The sequence below is a fragment of the Corvus hawaiiensis genome, chromosome 2 (assembly GCF_020740725.1).
Source record: "Corvus hawaiiensis isolate bCorHaw1 chromosome 2, bCorHaw1.pri.cur, whole genome shotgun sequence".
Classification (NCBI taxonomy): Eukaryota; Metazoa; Chordata; class Aves; order Passeriformes; family Corvidae; genus Corvus; species Corvus hawaiiensis.
The window spans coordinates 28423163-28435095 of NC_063214.1; the positions used below are offsets into that span (position 1 = coordinate 28423163).

Here is an 11933-nt window from a genome sequence, read left to right on the forward strand (position 1 = left end):
TCTGCAAAGGCCATGATCAGAGCAGGATCTTGCCCTTGCTTCAGCATATTTGTTACCCTGTCACAGAATCACAGGCTGGGTAAGGTTGGAAGGGGCCACAATAGGTCATCTGGTCCAATCTCCCTGACCAAGCAGGGTCTTTCCAGAGCACATGCCACAGGACTGGGTCCAGGTGGGTCTGGAATATCTCCAGTGAGGGAAACACCATAGCCTCTCTGGGCAACCTGTTCCAGTGCACGGTCACCTGCACAGTAAAGAAGTTCTTCCTTATGTTCAGGTGGAACTTCCTGTGCATCAGTTTGTGCCCCATTGCCTCTTGTTCCATTGCTTGGTACCACTGAGCAGAGCCTGGATCCATCCTCCTGACACCCTCCCTTCAGTTATTCGTAGACACTGATGAGGTTCCCTCTCAGCCATCTCTTCTCCAGACTGAACAGGCCCAGCTCCCTCAGTCTTTCCTCATAAGAGAGATACTCCAGTCCCCATATCACTTTTGTCACCTTGCTTCTCCAGCGGGTGTCAGGGTAGTTAAAGTCCCCCGCCAGACCCAGGGCCTGTGACTGTGAGGCTGCTTCAAGCTGCCTGTAGAAGGCCTTGTCCACTTTCTCCTGCTTGGGTGGCCTGTAGCAGACACCCACATCAGTGTCACCCTTACTAGTCTGCCCTTTAATCCTAACCCATAAGCTCTTGACTTGCTTGTTGTCCACCCAAAGACAGAGCTCGGTACATTCCAAGTGCTGTCTCACACAGAGGGTAAATCCCTCCCTCCCAGACCACTGTGCCTTCCTGGTCTGTCTCTCCTTCCCATAAACCCTGGCCTAACAGAAATTCTCTCACACCATTGCTAGAGCTGGAAAACGAGGGAAAATTTTATTCCAGCACCTTCAGGTTCAAATTGTTAGAAGAAAGGTCCTAAAAATATTATTCTGGCCCCCCATATCTGACATGGCAGGTGGGATGAGTCTGTCCACATAAAAAGTCTGGCCAGAGGATGAAGTGTGGATTGTATGGGGCTGCTCCCCAGCACTTGGCTGCTTCTTGATCACACAGGCACACCATTTTTTCACACCGGTCTGTCAGGTTATCTGCAAAAGAAAATGTGAGCCAAGGATGAGAGATTCTGTATCAAAGGCAAGAAACAGTTTTAGAAGGCATAATTCCCTAAAAAAGCAACTCTTAGGGATCAGAGGCTGTGGCAGCAGGACCAACATGTTGTGCTGTGAGTGGATCTGACCCTCTCTGCCCTCTTTCTCTCAACAGATCTGACCTTAATTGTGACCAAGAGCATCAGAAAGTAGCAGCTAAATGTAAATTGGCAATGCTTATAAAAATCTGCCCAGCATGGAGCACTCCCTTCTAGAACTGTGTGAACTATGAGGGTTTAATTCAGCAGCCAAAGCTAAAAAAGGAAAATTATTTTATCTTAGCCTGAGGTAAAGATATTCCACCGTTCCTCAGTCAGTGAATTTCCTTTCTAACTCCTCCCTCTGCAAAACAGACTGATTTCAAAAGGCAAAAAAAAAAACCAGCTTTGAAAGGAGGAGCCTCCCAGAGGGATATTCAGAAACCTGAGGGCATCAGGGTGCCCACCAGGCGTCCTTCACTCTTGCTGTATCAGTTGCTGTTACGTGTCTCTGATCACAGCAGAGGAGCCAAGAAGCTCTGCAGCAGGGCCAGGTACCTGATTTTTATGAGCCAGCAGCTCACAAAGTGATCAAAGTCGTACATGGAACTATACAGAATGCAACTGTATGACTCCATGACCATAAAGAACATCAAAGCCACTAGCTTAGAAGGCCACATTGCAAATGACTGAGTTTGGGTTAGTGAACCTCTCATCCCACCTATAGGTGACTTAAATGCAGCTGTTGGGTTAGTATTATTTAAAAGCACAGTGCCTTGTTTATTTGAGGCTGCTGCCATGGGTTATCTAACAGCCCCAAAACCCTGCACTAGGCAAAGTTTAATGTATAACTTGATGAGCCAGTGCACATGGGCTTTACTCCAAAACCGACTGCAACAAGTATAGGAACTTTTTCAGATTTCACTGGACTCTGATGGATAAACCCTGTATCTGAAAAATAAGAAAAGCCCATGTTTGCTAAGCTGGTCTGAATAATCACATATTTACTGGTAAAAGTGTTTCAAGGGTCCCATCAATGAGGACCTAAGGCCACTTTTTTCTTAGCTACCAGTCTTGCCTGATATTCTCCTTGCCCCTCTGTTCCTTGAGCTCTTCCCATGCTGTGCCAGCCACTGTTCATCTAATGTGAGTGCAAAAGTCTGGCTTTGCAACATTTCTGTTAGAGCAGAGTGATTTTTTTGACCAGACCCCACAACTTACAGCCTTTTCTATATTCCAGATATCTATTGAATGAAATTTGCCTACAGGCAGTCGCATATCTGGACTGAAGAATATGTCTCTGCCAGTTATTTCATTCCACAAACAAAACTACCTAATGGTAGCAAAGAGAGAAGAAATCCCACGTAAAATGAGTTTCTATTTCTTTTACTTGAAAATGCCTGCATTTATGATACAATGTCAGGCAGCAGGCATCTAATTCCTGTTGCACTGAAATGACAGCGCAAACAGCTCTGCTTCTAACACTTCTGGACATCATTTCTCTGGGCCCAGCAAGCATGCCTGGAAATTTAACTCTTCATCCCTTTTGTTTGAATGGGATCAGACATTATACCTTCACATCCCAGTAAGACCTGCTGTGCTGTAGCCTGGGGTTGGAGATTTGCCTTCAGAGCACATTTCTATTGTTCCTCCTCACCGGGGATGTCGGGGGAAGTGAAGCCTGACAAGGGCTTGTGCAGAACAGTTGATGGATGCATCAGGTCTTGCCTGGACATCAGTTAAGGAATTAATGGAATTCATTTAACTCATGCTTGTTGGCCAAGTCAGAGCAACTGCAGCCCCCTGCACTCCTATGGCACATGCGCCATGGACTCAGTGGTACATCACATATCTGCAGCTTGGATTGTTCCTTCACAGCAAAGAGAAACTGGGCTTTTTCCCATAAAATGACTAGCAAAAATATCAATCAGCTATGGAAATATGGGTAGGCAGGAGGGAGGGCAGTTGTACATTAAAGTGACACATTCCTTTGCCAGCACTTTGTATTTAATAGGTTGTTCTGGAACTTGGAAAAGACCAGCTGCAGATGTGCTGTGTCCCATCCCCTATCTGCTGGCAGATCTTCAGCTGCTGGCGATGCTGAGGATTGCACCAGTAGAATATGGTCTTCTGATAAGGCAGAAATAGTCTTCTAATGTTCGAGCAAGTAGCTTTGAGGATTATGGGGATACGTTTTACTCTCACAATTTCTTTTCAAACTTTGTTTTACAATGGATTTTACCACCAGGAGCTTTTTGGAGACTTAGAAATACAAGTGACAAGTTCTAAAACTCAAGTCATCTGGTGTATGTCAAAACAAACTCTGCGAGACACTGATGGGCTGTGACTGCAATTCAAACCTTCTTGACTGGGTACCAGCTGTAGAGCTGAGCACAGCCCACACTCGCTGTCTGCCTGTAGCACTCGAGAGCATTTGATTCTGCACTGTTCAAAATCCCTGCTGGAACCCCAGGACTTCAGGCTGGAGCCCCACATGGGGCAGAGGAGCAGGCTGGCATCCTATTTAACCTGTCTTGCAGCCATGCTAAGTAGGCTGCCTCTTTTCTAGCAGTGCTTAAGGATAGTAAAAAAGTGGACAGTCCTGCTGGAGGTAGGGCCAGAATTGCAATGGGAAGAGCACCCTTGAAGACCTGCAGCTGTGGGAAGAGGCCAGCGAGGAGCAGGCATGCTTAACGCCAGCAAGCAGAAAGTCTCCAGGGACGCATCTGCATCCCTGCCAAACTAAGATGGCTTGTGGGCTCCATGGCCTCCACTCCCACTCTTCAGCCTGGGGAGATCTCAGGTTATCTGGAATGGGTTGTGCTGGGGCTCCAGCTTTCCTCCCAGCTCCAGCTGGGGACTCCTGGCAAGGAATGGGCAGAGAGCTTGGAAGAGAACGGACATTGCCTAAAGCAGCTTTGAAACCAGCTTGACAAACACAGACCTGCCTCTGGGGGCCCCAGAGCTCTTTGGTCAGCCTGGTGCCAGCAGAGGAGGCAGGGAAACCACCCCCCCCCCCGACAGGAGACAGCCTTTACTTACCGCACCGCACGGTGTTGTGCTCGCATGCCCACTGGTAGCGCTGCACCTTGGGGTTGCAGCCCTCCTTCTCTGCCGTGTCGTAGCAGCAGTCGTGCCTGTGGCAGCACCTGGGAGACATGAAAGGATAGAGTTTGGGTGTCTTCCTGCATTCCACTGTTGGCACAGACTCCAGGGGTGCTTTGCTCACACAGAGCTCATGACAGCAGAGTTCACCCCGGCCTGTCAGTAAATCATCTGTTGATGAACCAAGTATCCTGGCATCTTTGGGAAGGCTCACGTGTCTCAGGAGCTCGTTAATGTCATATTTTCTCCCATGACCACTGTACCTCTTCCTCTGAGCTTTTGGCCTCATGAAAGCATGTGTGGTCAAGACACGGTGATCTGGCTGAAAGGGAGTTGAAGTGTTCCTGTAAGTTGTGCTTTTGTGGCTCACTGGCTTAGGCTTAGACTCATCCCAAAATTTGGAATTGGGATGTTTCTTGCCTTCCTCAGTATCATCAAGAAGCTTCATCTCTTCAGTTCACCTGGACTGGCCACATGCTCCTTGGCCCATCCAGGTTCTGAGAGCTGGCTACAAATTAATCCATCTCAATGGTGAAATTTGTATCAGTTAACTTATGAACCTTAAAAATATCTGCATCTAAGGCATTCACCTATCTTCCCTCTATGCACATCTGCACCATAGTTCACATTTTCATGCTGCAGAGATCTAACATAGAGTGACATAACATAAACTGTAGGACCACAGGATCTGGGGCACAATTCTGCTCCCCTTACAGCAGTTCCTCCTGATGATACCCACAGCTGCAGCAAGGTGACAGATAGCTTACAGCAGCACAAACTGAGAAGACTTTTGGCTCCTATTTTACAAACATCTGAAAGAACCGCCAAGGAACAAAGACTAAGGAATCCTATTGTTGTCCTTTGCCACCTTCAGATGGTCTCCTCCTGTCTGGAAATGCCCTTTGCTGCACCTGGGTCAGAGTGGTGCTAAGCTTTTAATAACCCGCTAACACTCGGTTACACCAACACAAACAGAGTCAACCAACACCATGGCAGAGCACTGGCCATCAGCTATGGCAAACAAACACGACTGTGTCACCTGGCTAGTAAACAACCTGCTCGAGACAGCCCTAATGGCTACAGACAGCTCCGGCTGGTCCGCAGGGATCAGCTGGCCAGACCCCTGCTGTTGAGCAAATGCCACTAAGGTAAGAATTTGTCATGTTGTGTGTGTCACATCAACAGCACCCTCATTGCTGTGCATATTTTCCTTTTGCTTTAACTTTGCGACAGAGGGGAAATCTTACTCTTCCCGATGAGTTTGCCGGGATTTAACAGTTGGACGCAATGATCTTAGAGATCTTTTCCAACCTTAATGATTCCATGACTTAGATGAGTCATATATGCATCCCTGCCTTTCATGGTGTTTTCAGGGAAATGCTGAGCACCCTCAGGTCCTACTTTACAACACAGGTGCTGCAGCAATCCAGGGGAACAAAAAGGAGAAGGAGGAACAAATCTATTGCCTCTATGTGGAAGAAATGCCATGATGTCTTGAAGTGATGGAACTGTGAGAGTGGAACAAAAGGGAAAAGGTAATTACTGACAACACCACATCAAAGTCAGTATGTGGAATAAACCTTATAAAAGGCTTACCCACTCAATGGCATTTTTTCCTTTTGCACATAAAAGAGAGGTGCTTAGAAGCACTCTAGCCCTGTCTAGACAGATTGACTGAATTACACACAAGAAAATTACTCCTTTTGTAAGGGTCTCGGTAACAAACCCAGAAGTGACAAGGGGGTGACTAATTTCAAACAGTGTTTGTCACTCACAGCCAGTAGTTTTGCCACTCTATTTCTTTTTTAGAATGGCAAATATGGAAAATAATGTGGTCACTTTGACAGGTGTGGGGTACTCAGCTACACTACTCATTGCAGTAGTTCTTAGATACCAATTTCTCTAGCAAACAGAAAATGGAAATTTTTAGTGCCAAATCTAGTGTGGCATTGCTGATTCTTCCTAGTTAAGAACCTAAATAAATCTTTCAAGTTTTTCTACAGCAGCCAAACATTGCAGGTAAGGAATAATAATGAATGTACTTAGAGGATCAAGCTTCCCTTTTACAAACTACCTGATATTTTGAGGCATTTCCACTTGAAAAATCTCATTTTCTTCCTTTAGGATAAAATCCATACGCCAGGGAATTTAAACAACAGCAGAAACACTGCCTAATGAACACCTGGCCATATTTTACTCTCTCTTTTTCAGGAGTGCTGACTACTTGCATCTCCCAGGGTCACCTACATTTGGACGTCACTCAGCCTCTATGGAAAACAGCTTTTAGTTCACTCTGCTGGCCCTTCAATAAAAGCCATACTCCAAATTAGTGAAGTCGTGTTTTACTTTAAAGGCTTTGTTATGAGATTTGTTAAATTGTTTAAATTGTTAAAAAATAATTAAACACCTCACACACACTGCTGTGATAAGCAGGTCAAGAGGTATTACTGCAGTTACTCATCATTTGTGAGCCCCATATTGACTGTTTCATAGATGAAATGTTTCACAGACAAATAAAGGGACATGATGAGAGGGCTTTGGTAGTGAAACATCTCACTGCATTAATGAAGACAGCTCCATTAGTTTTAAGGGACAACTTCTCTCTCATGCCCACAGAGGCCTTTAACCTTGATGCCTTTTCTTCCTTTTCCCCTGCTTTTGCTGTCATGCTAACTCAGCAAAATTTGGTTTTGTAGCAATGTGCACTGTCTCCAGCAGCAAGGTATTCTGGAAAGCTCAGTTTCCTTCCCAGTGAGCTGCAGACTGCCTTCACCCCTCCTAAAAGCAGGGCTTGCTTACTAGTAGCACCTGGCCTGTTGACTGTAGGTAAAGATAGACTTGTGTGCTCTGACTCTGATATTCCAAACCTGGTGAGATTGCAAATAACAGGCTCAGAGCAGACAAGAGTTCACCATGCTCAGCTTTACTCGGATGCTCATTGCACAGTACAGGAAAGAAGCCTTTCATTGCAACACCTCCAACACTCCTTGGGAATAACAAGCTCAACATCTGCCCCACTAACTAAGAAAAGGGGAAATAACATGTTCTCCTCTCTTATTCTACCTTGATTCAATGTGAACTAACAGGCAGTTAAGGCAACAGGTTTGATTACTCCTTGCATTAATATGGATTTCTTCAAGAAAATAAACAGTGATATTCCCATCACTTCCATTTTAAGGACCTGGGTGAAATAACCCTCCAAATACCTTGGATTACTCTCCTTTTGTTAGGCAGGGTTTGATCTCTATGAAAAAAACATTCAGTTATTTCAAGAAATTACATCCTGGTTTCTCCTTTGCCCTCTACCCCACATAGTACAAGGTCCTAAGAGCTTTGGTGTCATCCAGAAGGAGGTTAAGCCCTCATTCACATCCCAAGAGATGCATGGGTCATCACTCACAAATCCCCAGTATGTTCATATGTACTAAGTTCCCTGTCCACAAAGCAGCAAATGAGTCAGTGGACTCACAGTAGCACAAACAAAGAAGGGTAGGGAGATCCGTGCTGCTTCTGGACACGTACTTGAGATTTTTCTTACCAATCTGTTTTATCTTTAGGCCAACCTCGTCCTCCCAGTCCACAGTAGCACCCATAGCCAATATATGCCAAGGGAGAGCGTCCTGTGCCACACGATATAGCTCCAGCCAGTTCCACGATTCCTCGAGTGTGCAGTGAATGGGATTTTCCCAGAGCACCTTTCCAAACTGCAAAGACAGAACACGGTTACACACAAGGATTAAACATGCCTGCTGCTGATTTTCCTACAGTCCTTAAAGGGAGATGGTTTTGATTTTGACTGGTTGGTTGGGTGCAGCCCTGACAATCTAACTAGTCGTGACATTCAGCTGGCAAAGGGTACTCCGCAGGGAGCTTTGTCTGAGGCCTGGGATAATCAAAAGGTGGATGCAAAAATACCCGAGCAGGCTCTTTCTTCCATGGGAGCTCAGTTCAAGCAGAACTTACTAGTTCTGGTGCACTGGTGTGTGATTGCAGCTGTATTGCACCCAGGAGCAGTGTGCCTGGTCCTGCACATCACAGAGCCCAAGCTGTAAAGCTCTGCAAGGTCTGTGCCAGCACCATGCAGGGCCAGCTGGGCTTCCCTGCACCCCAGAGCTCCCAAACCTGGGAAAGTTTTCCAGCTATGCTATGGTCCCAACTGGGACATGAAGCAGCAGACTACAACCAGGCAACCAGACCTAACCTGGGCTCTGTGGAAAGAAGTGAGGTTTCTATGTTGCTCAAGATTTCTTTCATTATCAAAGTTTCCCCCACTATTCAGGATCCTTTAACCATTGTCCAGGTGGCAGAAAGTACTGACAGTGCTCTTAATCTGCACAGAGAGACAGCTATGAGTCCCTGAGCCTGAAGAGTACATACTTTGTCAAGGACAAAGTGCCTCCCTCAGCCAAGATGGATGTATCCTCTTTCTCTTGAGACTCTGGAAGTGCTGGCAACACTTGCATCTGTTTCCGTTATTATGTTCCACCTAAGTCATAACAGGTGGGCTGCATTAATTTAAAGAAAAAAGAAGAAAGGAGCTCTGTGTCAGCTGGAGAGTATGGATGGCCACCCAAGCCACTCTGGAGATTTGTGAATTACAAGTCTTTCAAACAGTCTCATGATTGTGCATGTTAATTTGCAACTTTTTTAGAAACCACAGACTCAGTCCTGCAGTGTTACGAACACCAAGAGTAGCCTGTCCCTAATACTCAACCCACTGTGATGCTCAGTTGCAAACGTTGCTGCTTATCATGCTATAGTGACAAATAGGAGCATTTCATGCCTGGATTTACTGTGAAGGACCAAATGCACTTTGCACTGCTCTATTGGTAGGATGAAAATCCTCAGCCTGACAGCCTAACCCATCTGCTCATCCCACCCATGCACAGCCACTCCAAAAACACACTTCGGGCATGCTTGGATGGAGAGGGAGGTGATGCCTGGGAGCTGGGAATGCGCCATTGAGGTCGCTTTGCCACCTGCCCCTGGCTATTGCAGCATGCTTGACCTCTTCAAAGTGTTGTGCAAACACGGGCTAATTAATCCCCTAAACCACCCAAGGACTCAATACTATTATTAAAACAGTTGCTTTCCTTTTAAAACCTAGCCTCTAATCCCCTTGCTTGGGCCTCTTCCCGCATCTCCTGGGCTAGCTCACCCTCCGAGCCCAATCCAAGTGCCAGTGAAGACAAGGAGGGGCTCTCCCCATGAAGGACAAGGCAGGGCTTTGCTCCCTCTCCCAGCCTGACCCCCCAGCAGGAACAGGTGCCACCATTTTCACCCCAGGGATTGACACCTCGGGCTGTTCCAACACAGCCTCTGTCTGCTTCCTGGGGCATTCCTCGGGGATTCAATGCACATTCCTGAAAAAGCAAGCGGCTTCTCACCTGAACACTACTTAAGTGTTCAGCTTTCATGCTAAAAACACATTAGATGGGTTTTATTGAGAACTAAAGACACCACTTATTTTCCTTGTCTAAACAGCAAGGCTCCAGAGTTAGAAGGGGGCTCAGCTCTCAGGGGAAATCACAAGTAGTGAGCTGCTTTGGATTTGGGGGTATAAATCATGCTTTTTCAACCTCTTGCAGTTTGCAGACCCTGAAAATGTTCCAATGGAGACAAAAACTTCTTTGTAGGCATTCCGGCCTTCTGACAAGCAGCTTGATTTTTTTTTTTCAGCTGTCTTTTGCTGGCCTCTTAAGCCAGGACTGCTGGGCTTGGTCTGTTGGCCATGGGCTGAAAATGGCTAAGGTTGGTATAAGGTAACTGTACCTCACCCAGAAGAAGAAAGGCCATTCTTCTTTTGGGGATATCTCTGAGGATCAGGGAACTGTAATTACAGTGCAGAACTGCTCATGAAAGTGAGTGGGAGAAAGCCCCAAAGGAAATGGAGTCCAAAAGACTCAATTAGTGGGCTTAGGGCTGCGTGTTCTGCAAGAGGCATCCAGGCAGCCTCTGATGTTCCTGTTCTTTGAAAGCTGTCTGGGTTTTGAGCCAGCAGCACATTGCTGCAGCTGAGAGGTCAGCCCCAGCAAGTACATTTTAATATTCAGGTGCACAGCTAATAACTTGACCAAAAACTGAAATTGCTTTCTCTACACTAGGCAGCCAAGCCAACACAGCCAGAAAGCCTTGAAAAAGTCTGAGTCTCCACAGCAGCCTGCTTCTAGCCAAATATCCCGTTAGCAGCACGTCCAATCATTAGTTAAACTACTAATGGAGCACCTTAGAGAAGAACATACCTGCAGAGAGGTGAGCAGAGGCGAATCTGACAACTTAGCACTACTTCCTGCTTAAACTGGCAGCCTTTGCTGTAAATGAAGGCAGGAGGTTGTTTTTTCTTTCAAAAGTCTACTGCAGGTATAACCTCAGATATGCCAGTTTAGTGTTTTGCTGCCTCTGTGTGTAGGGGCTTTATGTTAGCCATCATTTATGGCTTTTATAAACAGAATTTTTAAAAATTATTTTAAATTCAGATGAGTTGGAAACTGCTCACTCCATGGCCACTGGTATAAAAAGAAGGTATTTCTATGAAAACAGACACTAACAACTCTGTAGCAGAAAACTATTAAAAAATAAAAAGACCTGTGTTTATACAGTTTATGCAAGCCATAGCTGGGGCTGGGAAGTGAGGCAGGCAGGCAGCTCACTTAGGCAGTCCCTCACTGTAAGGTTGAGGATTGTCTAGTGACACTTTTTTTCCTCACTTGGCCAAATCACACGGAGGTCCTGCCGTGAATCACGCAAAGCCGATGGCAAGGGGAGAGGCTGTCCCTGCACAGGGGGAGGCATGGCAGGGCAGAGGGAGCGAGGGGTGGTACTCACCTGCCTGAAGCAGCATCAGTGTGAGCAGCAGGCGGGGGCCCATGTGCAGATCGCTCCCACTCTCGCGTACTTCGGGGTTCGCCTGCCGGCACTCCGGCAGCGCCTCGCCGTGCTGCCGAGTGAGCCGAGGTGTGGCTGTGCTGAACAATCCTCCCGGGCTGCTGCTCCGGGCTTTATATACACAAATGCCTGTTATGGCTCTGCGCCCGTCTGAAGTGAAACACCCTCTCCTGCGATGCCCCTGAGCCCCAGTGCGGGTCCGGGCCGTCCCCGCTCCTTGCTGCGTGAGGAGAGGGCGAGGGCTGGCTCTGTTTGCCCAGCATCGCCTTTGGGAGGGAGGGGCTGCTGGAAGGGCATTAGGCTGGTAGTCTCTGGGACAGCCCAAGACCCAGGCACTAAGCCGGGCTCCTTCTTTAAGCTGTTTGCTTACAGACCCTGGTTAACCTCTGAGAAGCTGCGGCAAAGCGAAGCCTTCAACCGGGCTTTCTGTGGCTTGGGCTCGCTGCTGTGGCATGCCCTCGGCAAGGATTTTCTCCTTTTATAGATCACTTCCCAAGGTATTTTTTAAAAATTATTTTATTTTAAGACCGATTATTTTCATGTTTAAAAAAGAAAAGACAAAACTATAAACATCCAACAGAAAGAATACTGTTAAGTGCAAGTACCTAATTATAAACTGACCAAAAGAGCTAATTCAGCACCACTCTGAGGGATAAATACCCTCTTGGTCTGTTGCTCCACCTGACCAACACCAGTGGATTTCTTGAAGACTCGTCAGTATGTGGGTGCCAGCCACGGCAGAAGACCAGCATTGGGTCCAGCCCCCTGGGGCTCTAGTTCACAGCAGGCAGCCAGATCCAGAGGTGACCTCCCCCTCACA

General features: G+C 46.8%; 1 protein-coding gene across 1 annotated transcript; it reads right to left on the reverse strand.

Moving 5' to 3' along the window:
• Window positions 1-845: 845 nt before the first annotated feature.
• LOC125321306 (phospholipase A2-like) lies at window positions 846-11606 on the reverse strand. Its single transcript, XM_048293964.1, has 4 exons — window positions 11054-11606; window positions 7767-7932; window positions 4166-4272; window positions 846-1085 (listed from the first exon to the last, which is right to left on the reverse strand). Exons 1-4 carry the CDS (start codon window positions 11094-11096, stop codon window positions 922-924), a joined length of 480 nt encoding a protein of 159 aa, XP_048149921.1. The 5' UTR covers window positions 11097-11606; the 3' UTR covers window positions 846-921.
• Window positions 11607-11933: the final 327 nt, after the last annotated feature.

Excerpts from the sequence above, each read along its gene's own strand:
- LOC125321306 (XM_048293964.1), bottom strand. The coding sequence starts at position 11,096 with ATGGGCCCCCGCCTGCTGCTCACACTGATGCTGCTTCAGGCAG. Across the intron at positions 4,273-7,766 it reads CCTAAAGATAAAACAGATTG|GTGCTGCCACAGGCACGACT; the intron begins GTAAGAAAAATC and ends CATGTCTCCCAG. Across the intron at positions 1,086-4,165 it reads GCACAACACCGTGCGGTGCG|ATAACCTGACAGACCGGTGT; the intron begins GTAAGTAAAGGC and ends TTTCTTTTGCAG.